The following is a 27,264-nucleotide window of genomic DNA, read 5'->3' as shown; positions in this document are numbered from 1 at the left end:
GACTTGTGCTTTACGCACCTGATGGTGCAGGAAGAATAAGTCCCTGTAAAAAAAGTCTCTCTCAAATATACCCTGAGCTCTGTAAAATGCCAAGGTGTAGTAGCAAATTGCCCAGTGGCTCCTTGGCCTCAGGCCCTGATTCAGCAACACATGCATTTAACTTTGTAACTTACGCACATATTTAAGTGCTTTGCCAAACTGGGGCTTACAAGACCATGAGTCAGTCTATGCAGAGCCCAGGCTCCATTAGGCCTAACTGTTACCTTTAGCTCTGGTATTAGTGAAATGAACCACCTCTCCTATATGCAGAGTGGCCAGAAACGAGTGTTTCAGCAAAAAGATGTTTGATTTAAATTACTAGCAGAAAGAGCAAGAGTAAAATGCATCTTCCCCTCACATGGAAGGAGAGCAACAGTTCATAACATCCCTATGGGTGGGCAAACAAAGCAGGAATACACATTTCATATCCAGGAAATGAAAAGGAAGAAGAAGGCTGCTCATTAATATTCTGTGCAGTGAAAATTTCCATTAGTCTCTCACAAATGAAAAATGCAAATAGCAATGCTGAAGAGCTCGAGCAGAACAAAAATTTTAGTGTAAAGTTATAAGTTATCAGGAACAAAAAGGGTTTCTCTGCTCTTTATTCGCTCTGAGTTTCTGGAACCACCCACAATGGGATACGCAGAAGCTATTGCTAGCGTACCTGATTTAGTCTCAGGTTTCTTAGATGCCAGAAAAGCCTGTCATCAAAAGGGTTTTAAAAAAAAAAAAAAAAAAACGGGTGTCCTTTTCACATTAGAAGGATCACCAGCTGCAATCCACTGCATCACTGGCACACGTCCATAGGCCCTGCCTCACACAGCACTATAAATACACAAAAGCTCTTTTATAAGGGTTCGAAAAAAGTGCAAATGAATAAGTTCAACCTGATGTATCTACCTGAATCTACGTACTCAGAACAGTAAAAGGTTTTAATTACCAACTCCCACTTGCTTTTTACAAAGACAATAAAAGGTAATAACTGGTATATGCACTACTATTGTAGTGCATATAAAATGTAATATGGATGAGAGCTGTTCTATTAGCTAACTAGATGCCTTAGGCATACAGAAGAGGGAGCTTGGCAGGTGGTTAACTATTGTGATACCCAGATGTTTGAATATACTGTATATGAGGTCTAGGCTTTAAGATTATCATGAAAACTTTTGAAAAGTGACTTCACTAGCCAGTCTGAACTCAGAAGTGGTTTTAATAAAGAAGAAAACACAGTTTAAGAATTTTTGCACACTAAAACTCCTATGTTAACTTAAAATATCCTATTAATAGGATGTGTCACAGTACAATATGCCTCTTAAATACTGTGCTATATAACCACTATAAAGGACAAATTATAATCATTTCAAACACAGCAGAAAGATGTGTGATGGTATATACTTGGATAGTTAGTATGTGAATCTCTCTGATCACTCAATAACAGACCTAAAAGCGGCAATTCTTCAACCAAAAACCTCAGAAACAGACTCCAACTTGAAGCTGCAGAACTGGAATTAATTTGCAAACTGGATACCATCAGATTAGGCCTGAATAAAGACTGGGAGTAGCTGGGTCATTACAAAACCTAAACTTAAATTTCCCCAATAGTAATTTCTCCCTACTGTTACTCACATCACCTTGTCAACTCTCTGCAATGGGCCACTCTCTTACCACTGCAAAAGTTATTTTTCTTCCCTTGGTATCCTGCTGTTAATTGATTTATTTCATTAGACTGATCTCACACTTTGTAAAGCAACTCCCATCCTTTCATGTATTTATACCTGCTCCTGTTTTTTTCACTTCATGCATCTGATGAAGTTGGTTCTAGCCCACAAAAGCTTATGCCCAAATAAATGTGGATGAACTTAAAACTCAGAGCCATGAAACAGAATTAAGGTCATGAGTCTATATGGCAGAACCTCAGAGTTACAAACCAACCGGTCAACCACACACCTCATTTGGAACCGGGAAGTACGCAATCAGGCAGCAGCAGAGACAACAACAAAAAAGCAAACACAGCACAGTACAGTGTTAAACAAACTAAGAGGAAAGTTTAAAAAAAAAGATTTGACGTGGTAAGGAAACTGTTTCTGTGCTTGTTCCATTTAAATTAAGATGGTTAAAAGCAGCGGTTTTCTTCTGCAAAGTAAAGTTTCAAAGCTGTATTAAGTCAATGTTCAGTTGCAAGCTTTTTAAAGAACCATAATGTTTTGTTCAGAGTTACAAACATTTCAGAGCTACAAACAACCTCCTCCATTCCTGAGGTGTTCATAACTATGAGATTCTCCTGTACATATACACCCCCTCAAATCTGTATTCACTACAGCCCCTTCACAGTGCAGAGGACTATCCAACCTGAACATGTGTTTTGGTCCCTGTGCATAATTTCAAGGGGTGGAGTTTAAGTTGGAGATAAACAGCTATGTAAGTTTAGTCACCCTCTATCTCCTGGAAGGGCATGAGCAGTAGCATAGCTTGGGGTGGGGGGTGCGGCTGCTCCCCTGAGCACTCACTCGGCGCTTCCCAGCACATCCGGGTCTTTGGCAGCACTCACTTCGGGCTCTGCTGCGTGCATCTTGCAGCAGCAGCTTCTGCTTCCCCCGCCCTCGCTTTGTGGCGGCCTGGTGATGCTCCTCCCTGTTCTCGCTGGGGGGCGCCTGCTACCTTGCAGCTCCAGCGTGGGTTTCCCACAGGCAGCTCCGGGTCTTCAGCAGCAATTCAGTGGCAGGTAATTCGGTGCGGTGGGTTCTTTGCAAGACTTGAGTTTTTCTTTTCTTTTTCTTCGCTGCTTTGCAGCGGGTGGTGCCTTTTTTCCCCCGTGTTCACTCCCCCTGCTCTTAGAACCTGGGTATGCCACTGGGCAGGAGACAGAGCTAGGCAAACATAGTTTTCATTAATATAGCGTTGACAATGCATCTCCCCGGCTTGAGGAAATAGTGGTAGAGAGACTGAGGGGCATACCCCTCTGAGCACCAATCTCCCCCTGGAGCTTTTATGTCCTTGTTAAGCTTGGAAGGGCCCTGGGGAGTGGGAAATGTGGGACGGCTACAAGCACATGCCCCAGCTGGACATACAAAGGGAGAAGAAACAGTGGTGCTTGAGTCTCCTACCCCAAATCTGGGGTTCTGCCCACATTTCTGCAGTATGAGGTGGCCCATCCATCGCAATAAGATGTTCTCAGTTGGATGAAAATGAATGTCTTCCTTCCCCAGTAGCCCCACATCAACGTACCAGCTTCAGATTCCAGATACAAAACTGCAATGGATACATTGAACTGTCCCGGGGGACTTGGGCAGATGGCATTAGGGGCAGGACTTGTTCCTTTAAGTCAACACAAGTATGTTTTTCAGTTTGTGTTACTCAAAGGACTTCCTGAGGAAACAGCTTGTAGAGATGTGAACTGTCTGTTTAAAAAAAAAAAAAAGCTACTAAAGATTTTATAGTATAATAATTTGAAATATTTCTGAAGTGGTCCTTGGTAAAGCTGAATAGCTGAGCTCAGGGACAGTCCCACTAAGTTTTATGAGGGTCACAGCCTTAGTTTTGTCCTAGCTTTGCACCAAAAGTTCTAAGAATCTGAAAACATTAAAAAGGAGCATACTTTGTGGGGACTGTATCTTGGAAATCACCTGACCAAATGACTACAAATTTACAAAACTTTCAAAAGGACCTGCCATTAAAAGAAGAAAGCAAGCAGAGAGTAGTAGTGTGCACAGTAGACATTCTGAGGACAAAATTTAAACTCACTCCTTGGGTGATGATCAGGTTCAATGGCTATATGTTGCACTGATCTACCCAGTGACTAACGTCAAGCATGGCTCTATACACTCTTGCTTGCAACACAGCACCAATCTTGCAGCACATGCACAAGTCACACTCCCTCTGGTGTGGAACGTCACTGTCAGCAGCCTACAGAACCAGAGAAAACCCCTACTATTTTAAAACAGGGTTTGCCCAGTGCCTCAGTAGGTGCTGTACAAAAGCCAAGTTCAAATCCATTTGGGTGATCACTTTTCAATCGTGATAGTATCCATGCAATAATGACAGCCACAATGCAAGAATTAGAAAGTTTACAGACAGGACTTTTAACCCTCTGTGACACCCTGCACCCCCATGTTCATCCTTATAATATAATTGTGTGGTATCCAATGCAAAGTGTGTCATGTGGGCTGTCTTCAGAAGGCTCATGATGCACTAAGCATTGTTGTTACAGTAATGTTATAGGTTGTAATTTCACGTACATAGTTATGAGGCTGAAAATGTGTCCTCATGGCTTAAAACAAGTCCAGGCAAAACTCTCCAGGAGCAGGTCACACCTCATCAGGGCATGTATGGGACAAAGCCAGCCTACAGGAACAAAGGACACTGGCCTAGGCAGCAACAAAGGATCTGCTGGACTCTCAAGTGAGTCACCCCACTTCCCTTGGTCAGTTTGGGACTACAATGAGGTAGTGCTCACCTGACTCTGAAGGGGGAGCAAAGCCAAGAGGGAAGAAAGAACATGATAAAAGCGAGAGATGTTTGCCAGGCTCTTCCTCTCCCTTCCACCTTCATCTACAGACATCACCACCAAGCGACTGAAGCGCTGATCAAAGGGGAGAGCCTGGCTGAAGGGCAACCGGACAGCCTGTGGTGAGAAGCATCTAAGTTGGTAAGGGCACTGAAAGTGTTAAGATCAGCTTAGAATGCGTTTTGCTTTTATTTCATTTGACCAAATCTGACTTCTTGTGCTTTGACTTATAACCACTTAAAATCAATCTTTTGTAGTTAATAAATGTGTTTGTTTATTCTACCTGAAGCAGTGCGTTTGGTTTGAAGCGCGTCAGGGACTCCCCTTGGGATAACAAGCCTGGAACATAATTTCTTTGTTAAATTGACGAACTCATAAGCTTGCAACATCCAGCGGACATTACTGGACACTGCAAGACGGAGATTCTTAGGGCTGTGTCTGGGACCGGAGATATTGGGTAGTGTCATTCAGTTGCATAATCCAAGCAGCAGCTGGCCAGAAGTGTTCACTCACGTAGCTGGGAGCAGCTTACATGTTGGAGCAGCGGTGGGCAAACTATGGCCTGGGGGCCGCATCTAGCCCTTCAAACATTTTAATCTGGCCCTCGAGCTCCCGCCGGGGAGCAGGGTCGGGGGCTTGCCCCGCTCCAGTGCTCCCGCCAGGGAGCAGGGTCAGAGGCTTGCCCCGCTCCAGTGCTCCCGCCGGGAAGCAGGGTCGGAGGCTTGCCCCGCTCCACATGTGCTGTGGCTCTGCACGGCTCCTAGAAGCAGCGGCATGTCCTCCCTCTGCCTCCTACATGTAGGGGCAGCCACAGGGCTCCGCATGCTGCCCCCACCCCAGGCACCACCTCTGCAGCTCCCATAGGACAGAACCGCAACCAATGGGAACTGCAGGGGCGGCACCTGCAGACGGAGCAGCGCACAGAGCACATGCCACTGCTTGAGGTAAGTGCCACCCGGAGCCTGCACCCCTAAACCCCCTTCTGTGCTCCAATCCCCTACCCCAGCCCTGATTCCCCTCCTGCCCTCCAAACCCCTCAGTCCCTGCCCAGAGCCCCTTCCTGCACCCTAAACTCTTCATTTCTGGCCCCACCCCAGAGCCTGCATGCCCAGCCAGAGCTCTCACCCCCTCCCACACCCCAACCCCCAAATTCATGAACATTCATGGCCCGCCACACAATTTCCATACCCAGATGTGGCCCTTGGGCCAAAAAGTTTGCCCACCCCTGTGCTAGAGGCTGTGCATGAACAGCCCTGGAGTGGGGGTTCTCACAGCAGAGCAGAGTAGGGCTAGCTCCCAGAGTCAAGGATTGGAGTGACCTAGCGGATCACGGGTCCAGATAACACCAGGGAAATGTCACACCCTCCATCTTGGCACATATTCATGTAAGAACCTTGTCCCTAAATTTGCACCATTAACCCTACTACAAGCCATGGGAATCCACAAGAAGTTTCAAGAAAAATCTTTGTATGCTTGTGAATTTTAAAGCATTCTGAGAAAAAAATGGATCCTTAAAAAACGCTCATCTCAGCTTTATGAGGCAGCAAGAGTTGCCCCTGCTGGACCCTCAATTTCTACATCCACCCTGTCCGTTAGTATCATGAAGACCAATCAGCAAATGGGAAAGGGAAAGGAATGGTTCTGAGAACAAGGACACCCTTTGTTTTTTTCACCACTTGTGTTACTGGCTGGGTGACAGCAGTGATCACATGCAGCTGGAACTGCTGCATCCCTTCTCAGGGAGATTTTGCTTCTCTGCTGAATGGAAGGTCACTCTGACGGTTGAGAGCTACCAGGTTAGATGACTTCATCCATTTCTTAAATTCAGCCCAATCTCACAAGAGCAGTATTGCCATAAAAGCTGCAAGAATTAGCAAGTTTTGGTATTTTTCTTAAAGCCCCAGCTCCTAGTGTCCCATGAATATGTGGGCGTGAAGAACATGGGAGATATCTGTATAATATTCATAAAATTAATGTCAAGTATCAGATTAATGTGTATCTCTGTCTATTTGATTACGATCATGCTGTCTGCCACAAGGCTACAAAGAGTTAACTCAGTCCTAGGTGGTTTTTGCATATCTGCAGGAACCAGACTTAATGGCTATAGATATTCAAGCACTTCTTAAGCTGACAGTACAGGTTCTGCTGTTTCATCTGTACACATAGCGGACAACCACCTCCTAGCTTGGGACAGAGCCTTCAGGCATGAAAATTTTAAACAGAGTATTTAGAAAATGTTACAAAAGCAGCCAAGAAAGGTCTGCAGAAAGGCAGATCTCCAGCTGTGGGAGAGTGCATGGCATAAGCTGAGCAACTCCCAACCCCAAAATATTTAAAGCATGCTTTGTTATTTTAATCCTTGTCACCAATTTCTATGTTCCTCTAGATAAACAAATAATACTTGGTTTTCAAGAAGCTGTTCTCCTACTGATTGCAGCCCCCTAAGGGAAATCACTGGCAATCACCAAATCCAGTTGGGCCTTCTAAGCAGACATGGTTGGTGCAACGCTATCTGATTAAGGCTTTGGCTACACTTACACTTGAAGCGCTAAGTGTAGTCAAAGCACCAGCGCTGGGAGAAAGCTCTCCCAGCGCTGTCCGTACTCCACCTCCCTGTGGGGAATAACGTACAGCGCTGGGAGTGGCTCCCAGCGCTGGGACTTTGACCACACTGGCGCTTTGCAGCGCCGCAATTTGCAGCGCTGGAGAGGATGTGTTTTCACACCCTGCTGCAGCGCTGCAAATTTGTAAGTGTAGCCAAGCCCTAAAATATGGCCATGTAGAGTATTTTTGCTACCACTGTTATATAATTGCAACAAATCTTGTACAAAGTATGGTATTTAAGATGTCTATGGAGGAATTATGATTTGCTGAATATGATTGTGCTATTTGTATACATGTATCATTTTTGTATTTGAAGTTATGAAAATTAACTATGTACCTATATTTCAAATATTTGCTCCTGTGGTAACACCCACAAGGCATTTAGCCTGCACATCTAGGGATCTATTCAGGTTAAATGGCCCATCAAGCAACACTTAACTCACAATGGACCATAGGAAATGCCTATCTACACTTAATGGACTTTCCTGTAATGGCCTTTACTATGACTATGCGAAGTATGCATGGACATGTGACTTGCCCATGTGACCCCAAACACCAACTTGTCCCCTGTAATTTTTCACAGTAAGAATAATGGGATTCCCTTCAGTTGGCAGAAGCTATAAAAGGCCCTGGAAACATCTCCATAGTCCAGAGGTTTGAACAGGAAAGAGGCAAAACGAACTTATACTAATGGGAACATTCTCAGCAAAGGACTGAAGACTTTCCAATGATTTGGAAGCAACCAGAGACTAACAAACCACCAGTTTATTCCATCGCTGCTACAAGCCTGATCCCAGAACTTTGGAATTACTGTATGTATTTGATTCCTTTAGCCAATTTTAACTCTCATTTTTCTTTCTTTTTATAAATAAACCTTTAGATATTAGATACTAAAAGATTGGCAATAGTGTGATTATTGGGTAAGATCTGAGTTATATATTGACCTGGGTATGTGGCTGTTCCTTTGGGATCAGAAGAACTCTTTTGTTCGATGAAATTTGTTTTAAATAACCACTCATCATTAAATCTAGTGTCTGGGTGTTGAATCCAGGACTGGAATACCTAAGGAGGCTGCATTTCTGACTTCTTGTTAGCCAGTGTGGTCAAACAGAAGTTTACTTTTGTTGCTGGTTTGGTATCTCTCAAAGAAGAATAACCACCAGTTTTGGGGTGTGTCTGTCCTTTTCCCCAGCAGGCTGTCCTGAATTTGGTATGGTCAGTTGTGACCCACAGAGGCACGGTGACACTTGGTAAACAGGAGTACTATAACCTGGAGATACAGTTCAAAAGTGGGTTGAATCATGGGATTTCACTCAGAAGTGCAGGTGTTGGACCTGTACAAGGTGCTACTTGTAAAAGGGCTCCAACAGGGCAGGAGGAGAGAGAAGAGAGGCAGGTCAAAGGTACAGTCCATCCTGAACCATGACAGAGAGAAATGAAAGCCGAGATTCTTTCTTTCTAATACTCATAGTGGTGAAACATAGGTTGTGACCCCATGTATATGCTAAAGGCTTAAAAACCAAGAAGGCAGGTAAAAGGCACTCAGTTTTTTTCTTCTTAAATCTCAATTCTGTTCATCTACTGACTAAACCAAATATGAACACTTAAGACTTTTTAAACATACTGAATATATTTTAGATAACTGGACAGCTCATCTTCTACATGTTCTTCCACATGCTAGAAGCCTTTTCTGCACTGATTCTTTTTCTTAACACAAGTCCACTTCAGCCCTGTAAGACTGATTGTTCACTATTCAAGTTTACCTGTCCCCATTAAGTTCCCCTACTTCTATTAATCATCTCTTCAGGTGTGTTTGTAGTGCACATCAAGCGCATTGGCAAGTTTTGTCCTGTTCTCTGGAATTTGGTCTACCAATGTTCTCTTCACATTTCCTCATCATACACGGATTCCTGTTCTGCCTCTCCAACTTCTAAATCAGGATAGCTTCTAAGTCCCCTCTAAAGCCTCATCATAGACGCCGACTGTGTGGGTGCTCTGGGGCTGTAGCACCCATGGGGAAAAATTGGTGGGTGCTCTGCACCCACTGGCAGCACCTCACCCCCACCCCCCGGACCCAGTTCACCTCCGCCTCCTCCCTTGAACGTGCTGCATCTCCGCTTTTCCCCCTGGCTCCCAGCACTTGCACCGCAAAACAGCTGTTTTGTACAGCAAGAGCTGGGAAGGAGAGGGGATGACGGGGAATGCAGCATGCTCGAAGAAGCGGGGGAGGGAGGGGCTCAAGCACCCACCGGGGCCAGGAAAAGTTGGCGCATATGTGTCTCATTATTTTGATGTTACTAAAATTCTTAACTCCCTTAAACCAAATAACTGAATTTTCCAGCATAGTCTCCTTACATCTAACAAAAAACGAGAACAAAAAAACAAAACACAAAAATATTACTGTATTTGCAATATCTTCACCTTTGCAACAAAGTGTATTTTGTGTGGCCACAGATCATCCCCTTGATTAGCAAGAGTTCTGATCATCCTTCATCTCTCCGTTCAAATCTGTTGTCTTTTCCAGATAGGCTTCTTGTATGGCCACCAATACACCTACCCAGTTTCTTTTCAGGATGGAGACTTTTGTACTTTGTGTATGTTCTTATAATATACTTCTTCACTGCTTGACTTTATCATTTAGCCTCAATTTGTTCAAGAAAGCTGGGGAAGCTTCCATATTTTCTTCCAACGTGCTTAAACAGAAATTACACATTCAAAATCCATCACGATTGCCATAGATGACCTCTGAACAAAGGGTAATACGCAGCTGAATGTCTACAGTATTGAAATTTCCTGAATTAAACAAGTCCAAGTTTAAAATTCATGGAGCACAGACATCAAGATTTGTCACTTTGAATAAAATTTATATAGTCTACCATTCATTACGAAGAACAAAAACTAGTCATAGTTCACTGTGGGATGTACCTTTCCCATGTTTTAAGATTTCTCAACCATTGTTATAAATAGTGCAAGAAAAGAGGCTCTTTAAAAAATAAATCTTACCCATATTATCCAAGAAATTATATCTTCCTAACTAGTACAAAACTTTCCACCAAGGAGAGTCAATTTTGTTTGACCAGGAAGCTCATGCTACCTATGCTTCCCTCCCATAACCTATGATGGACTTGAAGAAAAAAATCCCACATCACTGGATGCACATGCACACATATGCAGAGCCATTAATATGTCAAGAGTGATTAGAGACCTAGAAAGAACAATTTCTGCATAATAAAATGGCAACTCTCTTTCGGAAGAGGTGTCAGTCAAACTGTTTTTTTTTACATCCTAGTGTTAATTATTATATTACAGGTTACTAAGAGAAGGGAAATATTTGTATGCATCACAGGTAGTTACAGTCTTTCTTATTCTGTGCTTCATATAGCAAAAATGGAGATTTATCACTGATAAATTACACCATTTGTATGGAAGCAACAGGGTCAGATATGAATTAATCTGTTGTGAAAACAACTACTCAGCTCAAAATTAGGGTTCACGTTTAAATTACAACGAAGAGTATCACTAGAAAGAGAAGACACTGTAGGACTTTTAATCAGGCTAGTTCATTTCAAGTCTAAACACTAACCTAACCGAAATGATGGCAGCAAGACAAAAAAAAGAAAACAAGCACACCACCACCCAAAAAAAGTAAGTTTTATCTTCAGCCAAGATTATCAGGAAGCAGAGACTCTCTCCAATTGCCACATACCTTGGATGCTTGGGGCGTTGATATCACATGAACAGTGCTGGGTTTGACTCCATTAGCCTTAGGTCGTTTATAGAGAGCAAACCTGCTTTTCCTACGTCCTCTGTCACCATTAGGGAGGGAGCCATTGTACCTAAGAACAAACAAGAAGTTCATGTTTATTCCATACTCTTTGGCATGCAGCAGGGAAGGGAAGCAGAGCTAGAAATGAAACTATCAGATCATGCGACATAAAGATTACAAAGCAGGGGGCAGCACACCCTGGAGCAAGAAAGTTTACTTATGAGATAGAACCAATAAGTACAGCTTTCAATTTTCTAAAGAGTGTGAACAAGTTGGTGAATCTGAATTTAACACTTTCACTTATCTTAACAGGTTTTGTGACATGCTAAGAAAGGCTGACAGTTGAGTGCACCAAACTTTGGGCTTCTCTACACTGGCAATTTACAGCACTGCAACTTTCTCGCTCAGGGTGTGAAACCCCCCCCCCGAGTGCAGCAAGTTTCAGCGATGTAAAGTACCAGTGTAAACAGTGCACCAGCACTGGGGTAGCTACGCCTGTCATGGAGGTGCTTTTTTTAAGAGCACTGGGAGAGCTCTCCCCCAGCGCTCTGCCGCGACCACACAAGCCACATTAAAATGCTGCCGCAGCAGCACTGTAGCATTGCCAGTGTAGACTAGCCCTTTGACAATGCTGGTTTTACGAGCTATGGAACCATTTCTGCACCTCTATATTGGAACACCAGTCTAGCCTTATGACTCCCAACATTTCTGTACTTTAAAAAGTGCAGAAAAGTTAGAATTGCATTCAGAGTATTGGAAGTTTTTGCAACATTTGTTTTTCCCTTCCCTTCTCCAGAAACCACTGGGGGAAGGGGAAATGGTTTCCCGAAGTTCTTAAGTCTTAGACATACATCCCACTGAAAGAATTGGATTTATGCTCCTAAATCACTTAGGCACTTCAAAACCTACCAGAGGTCTAATGAGGTTTGATTTATTCTGGAAATTTAAAACTTCACCTCATCAGTGAAATGAGACACTTGAATGAAATCATTAATGAGCAGCCCCAAAGTACTAGTTAATCCAGAGGAAGGTGATCCAACGTCAGCAAGAATACAGCTTCCTCCAAGGAACGGATTCTTTGGGGGTGCACAAGCCTCAAAATGCTTAGCTTTCCCAAATCCTTTGGTGAGGAAGATTCTTATTGCAGTCCTTGTGCACAATGTTAGCTCTGTTAGCTAACTGTTAGTACTGTTAGCTCTCTGAACAGACTAGGATCAGCTTTATAAATATGTCCCCCAGGTTTCTCTTTCCTCAGTGCAATTAACAGAGATGCCTCTCCATAAATCAGTTCCTGCCCATTAAAAGAGAAAAGGGTCCTGTAGAAAAAAAACTATCGTGTAATTAAACTATACCATAATGCATATGTACAAGGTGCCAACTAAAAGGTTGTACGGGCAACCATATTTCTGGCATTTCCTAACTTGAGTGCTCACTTTTGCAGTCTAAATGTTCTTTTAGCATTAATATATATAACTGCACACATAAAATGTCATCATCTACACAAGACAGCAATACCTGTGAAATATGCTGGCGGGTTTTAGCTTGCCTCAGGACAATACTCTTTCTACTCAAGTTTTCAAACAGGAAATAGCTACCCTTGTAGCAGTAATAACTCCTTAAGAGATCACACAAAGAATAATTAGCATCATTTTATGTTCTCTTGTATTTTTAAGTTAACGTTTTGTTATGTAAACAACTGAATGTTTTAGTACCAGATCGTAGTAGGGCTACTTGATAACAGAGAAAGATATGGAACACTGCAGTTTCCATGTAAGAACCATCTCAGTGTTTTAAGTACACTACAGGGTTATGCTGGAAAAGGTTATTTTGTCTGAGCTTCCTATCTTGTGTGACTTTTCTGCATTAGTTAAATAACTCCTACCTCTGAATGATTGAGAGGTTTTAATGGAGATTTTTAGCAAGCATTTTCTATCCATGAAGCTGCAGACACACCTCTTTTGCTCCTGTAATTCACTTGGATTCTCCTGATCACAGATGGCATGTTTTCACGAAGATCCAAATCATGTCTTTTTTTTAAATACACAAAAATTAAATTAGTGGCAAGATACAAGGTATATCTATAAAGATGTTGTCTTATGACAGTGAACTATTTTATAATGATTCCCTTCCAAAATGCAACAGCAGCTTACAAGGTATGCGTTGTAGAGTCTTATAACTATATTGAGGTGTACAAGAAGTAGAAAAATCTATTATTTAAACTTTGACATTTATAGTGAAGCCAAAGGGCTAGAAAAATGTTTCCATTTAGCACCTAAAAGCAGAGAGTTGCACTAGGAAGAAGGACAAATATTTATGTTAGGCTTCAAATTTTAGTGCAGCTGCTTTTATTTTGCCTCCAGGACTGGCAATCTAGAATATCAAATACAGTTACTAAGTGTGCGTGAATGTTAAATCAGTGCTTAATGTCAGGGAATCTCCCTCACTCCTCACCATAAGTAACAGTTTACATATAATGTGTATATCATTTATCTAGGCACATTAACACTTAAATGTGAACGATACAAACATATTATTAAACTCCATGAAAAGCCAACCTACAAAGTCTAAATCCTCTCAACTCCACCAAAAGCCTGCAGCAGGTGTGATTTGCAGCAAACCTAGTCTTTGGAACTTGGAAGAAGCAAATTCCAGAGTTAAAGGACCTTTAATGAGAACACCCTGCTCATGTGCATGTCGCCTGGAGTATGCTAGATAAGTGGTTTTCAAAAAAAAAAAAAAAAATCCTGGGGACCCAGTTGAAAAAAAATTGTTGATGCCTGTGACCCAACGGAGCTGGGGATGAGGGGTTTGGGATGTGGGGGTGAGGGATGCAGGGTATGGGAGAGGGCTCTGGGCTGGGACAGGGGGGCAGGCTCTAGGATGGAGCTGGGACTTAAGGGTTTTGGGTGCAGGAGGGGGCTTTAGGCTGGGACAGGGAGTTACCTCCAGAGGCTCCTAGTCAGCAGTGTAGCCAGGGTACAGAGACAGGCTTTCCACCTGCCTTGGCACCATGCTGCGCCTGAAGCAGCCAACAGGAGGTACAGCTCCTAGGCAGAGGTGCACAAGCAGCCCCGCATGGTTCTTGTCCGAAGGCACTTCCCCCCCCCCTTCCAGCTCCCACTGGCTGGTTCCTGGCCAATGGGAGTGTGAAGCTGGTGCTCGGGACGGGGGCAGCGCATGGAGCACCGTGGCCCCCCTGCTGGCTGCTTCCGGGGCGTAGTGCGGTGTCGGAACAGGTAGCCACTAGCCTGCCTTAGCTGGGCAGCACCGCTGATGAGACTTTTAACATGCCTTACATGCCGCAACCCAGTACTGGGTCGCGACCCGAATTTTGAAAAACGCTGTCCTAGATGTCCTAAAGTGTCGGGTAAAGCATGCAGAAAAGATGGCCTCGGGGGCGGGGGGGTGAAAAGTGTGCATCCACACTGTTTTTCCGCTTAAAAGTTTCTTGGTGGTAATAATGGTGGGAAAGCTGATTCAGACCTGCCACTGGCTTTTTAAACAGCATCATCTAACCTTATGGGCTAAGAACTCTGCTGGCAGCCTGTCTGTCAACACTCACACCATTGTAAACACAAGTAGAAACGAGCTTCAGAAGGAGAAAACGTAGACAAGGCCACAGATGTACAGGACCAAACACAAAGGCTTTAGAGACCTTGAACTGTACCTAGAAACCAACTGCAAGTCTTTGGAGCTCCTAGCTCTGGCTGCGTGCACTTGGGCGTATCACTTGTATCTCCTTTCCATTCTATGTAGTTACCCCTCACAAGGGCACTGTGATAGTCAATACTTGTATAATATTCTGAAAATGCAGAGTGCCATGGCAGTGTTACATAGTCATGTAATAGTAGTAATGCTATGCAATTTAGGGCCTCAAAAGGCATTTTAGAAAGATAGGCCAGCTGGTAATTAGTTTCCCGGATAGATTTTCCATTGAGAAACAGCAGCAGTTTTGCTTTCCGTCATTTGCATCAATCTAGTGACACAAACTTCACCTTGTACAGAGACATTTCTTAGTACAAGCCTCGCTCTGTCACTCCACAAACTTAAATCAAAATGCCTTACCCAGTTTAATTTGGAAAGGACTATAGATAGATGATAGACCAAGAAGTTACAGTAGGTCACAACAACTAGCATGATAGATGTATGGTTTCTCCCTACCTCAAAGAATGATCTGAAATCTCTATAGTGAGGAAGTACTTGACATAGCTTTCAAAGTCAAGTCAGAGGCAAAAAGACAGGACTTTAGTGTCAGTGGTGACCCTCTTCAACATGACAACTTATTCCATTTCCACTTCATATATTACTGTGCAATACAGTCTGGACACAATAATTAGCATTCAGAGTTAAGTATCAGAGGGGTAGCCGTGTTAGTCTGGATCTGTAAAAGCAACAAAGAATCCTGTGGCACCTTATAGACTAACAGACGTTTTGCAGCATGAGCTTTCGTGGGTGAATACCCACTTCTTCGGATGCAAGTCAGAGTTAGAGACTTGCTTAAGATCTGCTACGCAGCATGGTGGTTAACTTCCTTGCTTTGTACAGGTGTGGCTGAAAGAGGCCCTTTGAGTTCTGCTTGATTGGGAGGCACTCTTACTACAGCACCTCTATTTGCTTTTTTGGGAATGGATTAATAAAATACTCCCACAAGAAGTACCTTATTTGGTGGTTATATTAATAAATACCGGAACTTCCGATTTACATTTTAAAATACCGACAAGGAAATATTTTAACTTCATTATACAAGACCGAGGATTTTCCCCCCATTTTGGATTACACTGAATGATATTTACCTTTGTAGCTAGGGAAGCCAAGGCTCATCTCAATTGATTAGACTTTTCCTGTTGGTATGCATACTTCCACCTTTTCATGTTCTCTGTATGTATAAATATCTCCTGTCTGTGTGTTCCATTCTATGCATCCGAAGAAGTGAGCTGTAGCTCACGAAAGCTCATGCTAAAATAAATTTGTTAGTCTTTAAGGTGCCACAAGTACTCCTGTTCTTGTTTCAGAAAACTTAACCTCAACATTGTTTCAGCACTGCATTTCTTACCTATCACTCCCTCTGAAATAGATTTTACTGTATCATACATTTATTGACCATGTCTTATTTCATTGATATTTTGAGGTAAGTAGCAGACAGAAGAATATTTCGGGGTTTTTTTAAGTGTATGAAAACAAATTAGTCTAATTTGAGAGCGTTGTCAAGTAGTGGAACACGGGTAATTCAGTACTTCTGTATTCTATTAGCAGGATGGCATCCAAATGAATGTATATTGTCAGTAAGGATATTACCCTAAATCCCCAGGAAAGCCCACTTGAACTGAGGATAAATTTGAATCCTGCCTTATCTTCAGCCATTTGTACCAGTGAAAGCTACTAAAAAAGCCAGTTTCAGAAGTCACCTGGGTCACCAGCAGAAGTATTGCTATAGAACAATTTGGAAATAATCTTAAAAGAAAACAAATGACAACAAAACACTCATTAATCCTGAGCCTGTAGTTAGTCAGTCAGTCAATCCATTCTAGAACGCTATTTGAATGCTCCTCCAACTAAGAGCTCTGCTTGGTGAAATACCAGTCAATGCTTTATAGCAAACTGCAGAGGGCTGCACAAAAGACACTAGCATAGATAGTTTTTAGGGATGGAAGAGGAGGGGTTTTTGTTTGAAGCGTTAATAGAACTAGCCTTTTAAAAACAAACAGCTGCCTTGCAAGCCTGAATAGAGCACACAAGCTTTCCCTTTCATCCTAAAGGGAAAGTTTATCCCATGATACTGCACATGCTTTTTGCAATCTACAACGTTGGTCACTAATGAAAGAATCCATTTAAGAGATATTACAGCAGAGAACAGATTTAAAATTTTTATTAAAGTTAAATTTTAAAAAATTATATAATACATAGGTTGAGAAAAGAGTGTCTGTACATGTGGGTATAGTGCTTAGATTATCCACAAATACAAAAAAGTTTGTTTTTAAAGTCATAAGATGCATATAGTGCATAATCAGCAATAACCCAAATTTAGGTGAATAGATTTAACAATACAGTTTAGATATTAGAATCCGTACTATAGTTAGAAGCAAAAGTACAGCTTAAATCTATTTTTAAAAGAAAATTTGACACCTTAAAATTGTGAAATTCCCAGGATGTAAAGAATAGCCCCTGAACTTAGAGTAAAATCCCATAAGGATTTTTAAGACCCAGAATCTTTCACAGCAACTTGAAGGTTACTTGAGAATAAAGAATGAAATCTTTGCTCCACTTTTCAAGCAGTTATTCTGATGATACAGGCAAGTGAAGCAGGCATTTTCTGATCGTTCAGAAGTTCAAGCTGTACTTTGAACTGTCAAGAGCAACCAACTGTAATACGAGGAAAGAGTCCAGTACATATATGCACTGTAGCATCCTTCTTCCTAGACAAGAGACAGGTCTGTGTTACCTTGACTGAATTCTTTGGGGTCAATCTTTGTTCTGTATTTGTACTGCACTAGCACAATAGGTTCCTGGTCCGTGACTAAGACTCTGGGGTGCTACAGTAATACTTCAGTGAACACAAAAGGTAATTAATTCATTGACATCCCCCTTCTACCCAATAAATCACTACCAACCAAAAACAAAAAAAAAAATCTAAAAACCCTACCTTAAAAAAGGCCAGAAACCCCATTAATCCACTGGGGACTTTGCTACTGCCGAGAAGGGGGAAGGTGCTCTAGATACTATGGTGATGAGCAGCTGTATAAAATAAAGATTAGACACAAGCAGACCCTGCAGTTCATTTCATGGCAGATAATCAGCAGAACATGAGTTTCCAGAGCAAAGCTGGGGCCACAAGGGCTAATGCAATCCTTGGATGCATAAACAAGGGAATCTCAAGTAGGAGCAGAGAGGTTATTTTTCTTCTGGCACTGGTGCAACCACTGCAAGCAGACTGTGTCCAGTTCTGGTGTTCACAATTCAAGAAAGATGTTGACAAATTGGACATGGTTCAGAGAAGAACCATGAGAATGATAAAAGTATTAGAAAACATAGCTTACAGGGATAGACAAAGCGTTCAATCTATTTAGCTTAACAAAAAGACGGTTAAGGGGTGACTTGACTGAAGTCTATGCATACCTACCTGGGGAATAAATACTTGATAATGAGCTCTTCAGTCTAGCAGAGAAGGGTATAATGATCCAGTGGTGACACAAAGTCAGACTGGAAATAGGGATACTTAGCCACTGGAACAAATTACCAAGGGTTGTGGTGGATTTGCCATCACTGGCAATTTTTAAATCAAGATTGGATGTTCTTTCAAAAAAGATATGTTCTAGATAAAAAGGAATTATTTTGGGGAAGTTCCCTGGCCTATGTTATATAGGAGGTCAGACTAGATGATCACAATGGTACCTTCTGGCCTTGGAAGCTATGAAACCTCCGGATCCATCGAAATCCTTGATTGGCCTAAGAAGTCATGGAAGGTACTGCTGACTACACTGTTCTCCCTAGGTAACATTTTTCAGTCACACCTTTGCTGCTATTGTTCTAGTAGCTTCACTGCAGTTTCAATAACCATCACCGGTTCATTCATCTGCACGTCCACCAATGTAATATATGCCATCATATGCCAGCAATGCCACTCTGCTATGTACATCGGCCAAACTGGACAGTCCCTACGAAAAAGGATAAATAGACACAAATCAGATATTAGGAATGGCAATATACAAAAACCTGTAGGAGAACACTTCAATTTCCCTGGACACACAATAGCAGATTTAAAGGTAGCCATCCTGCAGCAAAAAAACTTCAGGACCAGACTTCAAAGAGAAACTGCTGCGCTTCAGTACATCTGCAAATTTGACACCGTCAGCTCAGGATTAAACAAAGACTGTGAATGGCTAGCCAACTACAAAAGCAGTTTCTCCTCCCTTGGTGTTCACACCTCAACTGCTAGAAGAGGGCCTCATCCTCCCTGACTGAACTAACCTTGTTATCTCCAGCCTGATTCTTGCTTGCATATTTATATCTACCTCTGGAAATTTCCACTACATGCATCCAACGAAGTGAGTATTCACCCATGAAAGCTCATGCTCCAATATGTCTGTTAGTCTATAAGGTGCCACAGGACTCTTTGCTGCTTTTACAAATCCAGACCAACATGGCTATCCCTCTGATACTTGAGATGTTTCACTGTTTCTGATGTCAAAGTCACTTCAACCCAAGTTACTCATAAAGCTCTCCTACAAAGTCAATTATATTGTGTATCGCACATATTGTGCCTATCTTTTTAAAAGCAGTTGATGATAAATATAGATTCTTAAATCCAAAGCAAATTAAAAACTCCACAAGACAGAAAAAGCCTCAATGTTTGTAGCGTAAAAACAAGCAGAGGACTTAAAGGCCAGGAAGAGTTTTGCTCTCTCTCAAACACATACAAAAGCAAAAATATATGTAATCTTTTCCCCACTGTGGCTCATCTTTAATGCTAATGGCTATGTACGCAATAGTGGAAGTGGATATTGGCTAATAGAGAAATTGCTCAAATGGGGGGGTGCGGTTCGCGTGTGTGTACACATGTAGATATATTTATGTACGTGTAGAGATATATATGTACGTGCGTCGTACATAGCCTTGTGTTCCAGGCAAGGTTATATGAGGCTATGCAAATCAACGCCCCTTCAGTGACCCTCTTACTGCTGAGAAGTGCCGTCCGCAGCAGAGGGGACGGAGAGCGAGTATTGGAATACAAATAGGAACCACACATCTCGAAGAACCTCCAGTTACAGGTAAGTAACCTCCTCCTCCTCTTCTTCGAGTAGTGGTCCCTATATATATATTCCAAATGTGGGTGAGTAGGAAGTAGTTATCAGCATGGAGGTGGGAGTGAGGATGCAAGAGATGGCAGCATCTTCTGACACCCCCTGGGTGATGGCATAATGGGTGGCGAAAGAATGTACGGAACACCCTGTCACTGGTCGGCAAATATTGTACCAGAAGATGTCCACCAGGGAGGTAGAGGTTGCTGCTTGTGCCTGCGTCAAATACACCATAATCCTGCCAGGCGGTGGGGGCATTAGAGAGCACATAGCATGTTCAAATGCATCCAGATGCTGTGGGGTCTGAAGACTGACAGGAGCCACAGCTGGAGGCATAGGCAATGACGCAAGGAGGCATAGGCCAAGGAGGCATTTGGGAATAGAATGTGAGATGCTGAGATTGTTTAGGCTTCTGGGCTGGGAATTGTGTGTGACAGCTAATTGTGAACAGGATGATAAGTCAGACAGGTGTGTAGGATGATAATTACCCTATGGGTTACAGCTGTGGCTGTGTGAGTTTAATTAATTAATTAGCAATTGTTTGATTGCTTACCATACTGTATATAAGAGCATGCTGGGAATGAATAACTCTCTGTTTGGGATCACATTGAATGTTGAACTCTGTTCCTGCTCTTCTGCGATGCAACAAATGGTGGAGAAGCTGCGGGAAGAAATTGTGAAGAAATTCCATCTTGTGAACTACGCTGTCTTCAGAGGTGAGCAGCTACCATTTAATTGAGTCTCAGCAGAATACAACAGTTTGCACAATCAGGAAGGATTTGAAATTTTGTCATTTTGCTGCTGGAGTGGTCCCAGGTGGATATTTTCCTGTTTGATCCTCCGTGACTGATTTATTTGTTTGAGATAATTTTGCTATGCTTGCAAGAAATTTTGTGCTGGTTGCATAGCATTTAGTGTACCATGCAATTATTATTAAGAGTTGTGTTTTTGTTTTGTGATGTTTTCTGGCCAGAATTGTTGTTGTATTGTTAAGATTTTTATGTGGTTATGTATTTTCTCTAGGACCCCCCCTCCCTCAGTGTCAGTCTGACCACCTGACATCTGAGGGATGTTTCTATTGGGAAGGGGGGAATCCTGTAGAGTTTGCACTATTTATTTGTTGTGCTTTGTTTTTGTTTGGTGTTATTTGGGGTTATATGTTAAGGATTGCATGGTTATATGGGTTGGTTTTATAAAGTTTTAATTTTGGCTTGTGATAGATTGTGGTGTTATGTTGTTATAAGTTGGAAATGTTTGGTGAATGTTTTTATCCTTTTTTCCTTTTCCCTCTTCTTTTGATTGTGAATAAAGGGGGGAGATGTGGGAATAGAATGTGAGATGCTGAGATTGTTTAGGCTTCTGGGCTGGGAATTGTGTGTTCATTGGCCAGCTAATTGTGAACAGGATGATAAGTCAGACAGGTGTGTAGGATGATAATTACCCTATGGGTTACAGCTGTGGCTGTGTGAGTTTAATTAATTAATTAGCAATTGTTTGATTGCTTACCATACTGTATATAAGAGCATGCTGGGAATGAATAATCTCTGTTTGGGATCACATTGAATGTTGAACTCTGTTCCTGCTCTTCTGCGATGCAACAGAGGCATAGGAAAGACGCACAGTGGGCTGAACACACACTGGCACATCGGCTGCAGTGGATGTCCATCACTAGAGTTGCCAACGTTCCGAAGCAGTCCACCAGGAGGAAGGCATTTGCCACCACAGGTCAACTTCATAGGAGTGTGCCTCAATTCTGTGTCCGTAAAAGCACCGATTTCTCCTCGTTGATACAGATGCTGAAAATTGCGAGGAGAGCATGAATGGCAAACATAAGCTCAGTGTGTGAAGGAGTGACCAGAAGCCAGTCATCCAGGTAAGAGTACACAGAGTCACCTCGACACCGCATTTATGCCACCACAACTGCAAAGACTTTCGTGAAGGCCCTTGGTGCTCTTGTGATGCTTAAGGGAAAAACTCTGAATTGGTGGTGGCTGCTGCCCACACAAAAGCAGAGAAATTTGCAGGGGGCCGGGTGAATGTAAATGTGAAAGTATGAATATCTTTCATGTCAAGAGCTGCAAACCAGGTTCCCTAGAGGAGGGAGGGAATAGATGCATGCATCACCATATGGAATTCGGATTTTCTGATGAAGGTATTTAGGCAGCGGAGACCGAGTATAGGACAGTACCCCCCACACACACCCTTTTTGGGGATGAGAAAGTATGGAATAAAACCCTGTCCATGAAATGGCAGGGCACCAGTTCTATGGCACCCTTCACGGGAAGTGCATCTGCCTCTAGTCATAGGAGGGTATGATTGGAGAGATGCCCAAAGGGGCCCCAGTGCGGGGGGAAAAAATGAGAAAAAAAAAATCTAGAGAGTAACCACGGCATATGATATTCAATACCCAATGATCCACGGTAATCTTGTGAGCAAATAGGGCAAGATGGCCCCAAAGGTGACCGAGAGGCAGGACTGCCCAGAGGATTCAGGGGGCCTGGGGCAAAGTGGGGGAGCTGCAGCGTTTGTACTCACCCGGCGGCTGTCTGGGTCTTCGGCATTTCGGCAGCAGGGGGCCCTTCAGTCGCTCCGCGTCTTTGGCAGCACTGAAGGGCCCCCCCGCCAAAATGCCACCGAAGATCCAGACTGCCGCTGGGCCAGGGCTCGCGGGGCCCGGGGCAAATTGCCCCACTTGCCCCCCCCCTCTGGGCAGCCCTGTCGGGAGGAGGCTCACAGTTATAATCATAGAATACCAGGGTCGGAAGGGACCTCAGTAGGACATCTAATCCAACCCCCTGCTCAAAGCAGGGCCAATCCCCAGACAGATTTTTACCCCAGATCCCTAAATGGCCCCCTCAAGGATTGAACTCTCAACCCTGGGTTTAGCAGGCCAATGCTCAAACCACTGAGCTATCCCTCCCCGTTTTGACTTGCATGTAAAACTGGGTCTTGGGTTGTTGATGGATCAAGGTGGAGGAGGTACCCGTGGTGGAGGCTGTGAGTCAGAGGCTCTGGGAACGGTAACATTTTCTCTAGCATTCTCGGTAGCGTTGATAGGGGTCTGATATGGTCCATACGACCAGGGACAGAAGGATTGTCACTGCTGTCTACAATTGGGCACCACAGCATATGGTCCAAGGGATCAAAGTGTCCATCCTCGCGTCCTTCAGGGAGCAAAGAGACCCATCCATCTGTGCCAAGAGCAGCTGGTCTTGATCGAAGAGGAGGTCTGAACCCCTCATGGGAAGCCAGAGGACTGCAGCCACAACTTTCAGCACATGACTATGCCCATGGCAAGGGACCAGAAGAACATATCCACAGCATCAGTGGTCATTTGGAGGCTCATCGTGGCTGCCAGGTGGCCTTCCTCCACATGGGCTTGGAAACATTGCTTTTTGTCCTCTGACAGGTCATCCAGGAACTTTGTACGGCTGGCATAGTTACTGAAGTCATACTTTGCTAGCAGAGTCTGGTAGTTGGCAATACCAAAATGCAATGCTGCTGAGGAGTAGACCTTCCAGCCCAAAAGGTTGAGGAGTTTGGCTGCCCGGTCCAGAGGGATAGATCTGTGTGTGTGCTGTTGTGCCTGCTCAGTCAACGGGTGCACCACCAAAGAAGTGGGGGGCAGGTGAGAAAAAGAGGAAGTCTGCCCCCACTCAGAGGGGACAAAGTACCTGTGTTCCGCTGGTTTGGGCATTGTGGCACAGGAAGCCAGCATGTGTCAGACTGCCCGCACAGACTGCAGGATACCATCGTTAATGGGCTGCGTGACACATGATGGCCTTCGGGTTTGAAGAATATCCAACAGTTGGTGTTGGTCCCTGTAGCAGAAGACAGCCTTTAGCCTGGGCTGATGGCTGCAGGTGAGGCCACACCCCAAACTGAGCCACAGGAAGCCAGAAGCCCAGCTCTGGCTGTGGAGAGAGAGCTTGAGACTAGATACCTGAGTGCAGCAGGGCTGGGGAAGGCTGAGGCAGTAGCCAAATACTGCCATACCTCCTCCCTGGGCATGCCCAGGTCAAGAGAAACACTTTGCAGCAGATCCTCGTATTACTTGTGATCATCAGAAGACAACAGGACAGGGGGAATAAGGGTTTCATCTGGAGAGGAGGAAGCGGCCGTAGGGACCTGCGGTACAGTCTCCAGTTCCGCTCTGCCTCTGAGCCCAACAGTTCCGCTGCAGGAGCCTGGGCAGAGGGGTATGAGGCCTGAGAAGGCAGGTAATGTCGGTGGTAAGGGTCCCAGTGTGTCCAAAGGGTCGGGGGTATGGCCTCAAGGGTATTGGTACCAATCTGGTGGTGCTGGGTCATACCCTGGTGGATGCATTGGCCATGCACAGGAGTCCGGGCTTCTCCTGGAAACAGGGGGAAAGGATGGTTCCACCTCAGAGAAGGCATCAGAGTCTGACAAAATGTTCAGTAGTGGAGAAGATGGTGATATGAGCAGTCCGCTGATAAGTCTGAGGCCTTTTTCTTTAGTAAGCAGCAGCAACCACATTAGGACAGCAGCAGCCATGAACTAAGAAGCAGAAAGTCACATCCGCACATTCCATCTAAATTGCATCAAAACAGCATATCAGGCTGTTAAGAAGGTGCTCCTGTCCTAACAGTACCCATGATCACCAGATAAAGAAACTGATCTTAAGAAGTTTAAAGAAAACTTAGTTTGACAGCATCCTGTCTGGCAAGGAATCACTTAACAGTTGTGCTTGTGACCTCTATACTACTTTATTGTTTTGTCTTTATGGTCCCTACTTCTCTATTGTTTATCTGTATGGTTTCTGTCTGATTCTTAGATTGTTTCTGACTGTTGTGTAACTAATTTTGAAAGATTTAAATCAACTAAGGTGGTGGGGCATAATTGATTAAAGAACTGTTTCAAAATGGGCTGTGATTGGTGAAACATACTGTTTTGTAGTATTTTAGTTTTAAATGATTGGTTAAGGTAGAGCTAAGCAGGACTCAACTTTGACTATATAAACTGGGGCCCAAAAGGAAGTTCTTTGGAACCTAACTACAGGGCACAGCCCAAGATCAGAGCTGCCAGACCTCAACACCCTGCCAACCACATCGTGCAGGAAGCTGGATCTGATCCTGACTGGCCACCAGGAAAAGTTTGTCTGCCTCGCTGGGAGCGGTGAGCGTTCTATGCTTAGCGTATGTATAAAATCATGGTGACTGTTAATAGAGGCCCCCTAAACCTGCAGAAAATTATGCCCTGAGCCCTAGGGACTGGATAAGGGTGGCCGTGAGCCCTATGAACTGGGTAAGGGTGGCCAAATTAACCAGGTTATGCCTTGAGCCCACAGAAGGATAAAGGCAGGGTGCCCTAGGGTGCACGGGTAACAGCATGACCTAGGGCTGGGTAAGGCCCACACAGGAGGAGCGGGCAAGGGAAATCCAGGTGGGCTGTCAGAAGAAAGGGTTAAAAATGTTCAGGAGCCACAGTGCCAATAGGCCTGGCGGGCACAGACGCTGGCTGCATGGGTAGCATGTGCCCTGGAGACTGGTCTGGATGGGGAGCCAGTGCGTCAGGCAGCAGTACCGGTGTCTCTCTCTTTGCCTTCTCCTCAGAATGGGGAATCTTAGGCGGTGGTGCAGCATGGTCCACACGCAACTTCTTGTGCAACCTGACACAGCTCAAGGAGGGAATGCTGTGGCAGGTTGGAGGCAGTCCACAAGGGGGACTTGCTCCGCTGCTCACACGCATGTTTGCAACTTTAATGCTTGGGCTTCTCCTGCACTGGCTGTACTGCTGCATCCAGGGCACGGGACATGCTAGGCAGAGCACTCACTGCCAGTGAAGGGCACTGTACTGCTGGGTCTGCCAGTCTCGGATTGCGCTGTGCACACGGCTGAAGAGCCACGTCCATGGGGATCTTACTGAGGCAGAGCAGACAAGCCTCTCAGGTCCACAGTGGGATGGATCTATAGATCTCGCAGCAAGATGGGTTTCCCTGACATGGTAAAGGCAGCATTGGTGCTCCTGGCTCATGAAAAATGAGCAAAGGCATGAAGCACAGTTTTTGAACTCCGAAATGCAGGGCATAGTCCCCTGGGCAAGCGGGGAGGGGGTAAATGGGCAGCAACTGGGGCAACAGAAGACTAACTATGCTACCAATCTAGCTATACAAGAAAAACTACATACAACGAACAAGAATTCTCTCGCAGTCCAAACCAGAATCACGGAGGGACAGGAATACCAACTCCAACCATGCATCAGAACTGAAGGGGCATTGACCTGCACAACCTCATATAACCTTGCCTGGAACACAAAGCTACAAACAACGCATGTGCGGCTCAACGGACACTGCTACAACAATCATACGGCCCTGCTGCATGTCGCGCATGCATTCCCACATTTGGAACACATATAGGGGCCATCACTCGAAGAAGAATTCATGTTTTTTAAGAAGTTGTTTTGGTGCTTCACAGAAGACTATTTCACATTTACAGGACTGTTGAGATGGGACTCAGGTAATTGAGTATCCCTCTTTTATATATGGGGATACCTAGAAACAGAGAGGTCAAGTCAATTGTCCAAAGTCACACAGATTAAGACATTCATTGCTTTGGCATAAAAGAAACCCAGGTACAGAAGACATCCTCTCCCCTCACTCCATCTTCTTTTTGAGGACAAAAGCAAACCTAGGAACAAGATAAGCATGTGATAAAAATGAAAGCCATTCTACATTATACATTGTTCTGCCAAATCTAAAAGTTAATTATTGATCCTTTAAGCAAAGAAACTTTACAAAATGTTAAAACCCTAGTACTTTAAACCCTGAAATGTCTGCTGTTCACCGACTACTGCACAAGCTGTTGAGGCTGAACCTTACTGTGCAGCCAACCTTAGTAATTGGAGATTATGCAGTGTTAGCACAAAGAAGTCACCTTGCTTGAAAACTCACAACTCTTCTCTTTCCTTGAAAGTCAGTTCTCTACAGTTTATGAGCCTGTCTTTGCTAATCTTTTCCTTCCTCCTCCTGTAGTCGATGTAGTCTTGGAGATCGAAAGTGGCTGTCTACAGCATAGTCCTATAACAGGCTATGGGTGTGCAAATAGCTCAACATAAATCAACATACTAATCCTGAGTTATATCTTTTAAAAGGTGAATTTATAAAGAAACAAAATGAGTTACTGGAGAAAGATAGAATAGGAGCGGGAGTTTCTTTGATATTAAAGAGTAACACATTTGTTCATTCCCATATACAACTACTTTTAATCATAATGCTGATGATTGCGTGACACTGCCCATTTCAAATAGTTATGCTAGTATAAATCCAGAGAAACTCAAGTAGTAAATTTGGCTTTAAATAACTTCATGAAATAAGTATCAGACGGGTAGCCGTGTTAGTCTGGATTTGTAAAAGTGGCACGTTATAGACTAACAGACGTATTGGAGCATGAGCTTTCTTGGGTGAATACCCACTTCGTCGGATCACATGTAGTGGAAATTTCCAGAGGCAGGTATAAATATGCAAGCAAGAATCAGGCTACAGATAACGAGGTTAGTTCAATCAAGGAGGATGAGGCCCTGTTCTAGCAGTTGAGGTG

At 43.8% G+C, this 27,264-nt stretch overlaps 1 protein-coding gene across 2 annotated transcripts in view; it reads right to left on the bottom strand.

The window, feature by feature from the left end:
- Positions 1–27,264, bottom strand: part of PELI2 (pellino E3 ubiquitin protein ligase family member 2) — a 124,687-nt gene that overhangs the window by 75,653 nt on the left and 21,770 nt on the right. For both annotated transcript variants that reach the window (XM_039536504.1, XM_039536505.1), the window contains one exon: positions 10,854–10,983. In XM_039536504.1, the coding sequence (XP_039392438.1) occupies positions 10,854–10,983 (130 nt within the window). The remainder of the gene's footprint in view (positions 1–10,853; positions 10,984–27,264) is intronic.

Source organism: Mauremys reevesii, linkage group 4, assembly GCF_016161935.1.
Source record: "Mauremys reevesii isolate NIE-2019 linkage group 4, ASM1616193v1, whole genome shotgun sequence".
Taxonomy (NCBI): Eukaryota; Metazoa; Chordata; order Testudines; family Geoemydidae; genus Mauremys; species Mauremys reevesii.
The sequence above is the reverse complement of the archived record's forward strand: the minus strand, read 5'-3'. Positions and strand labels throughout refer to the sequence as shown.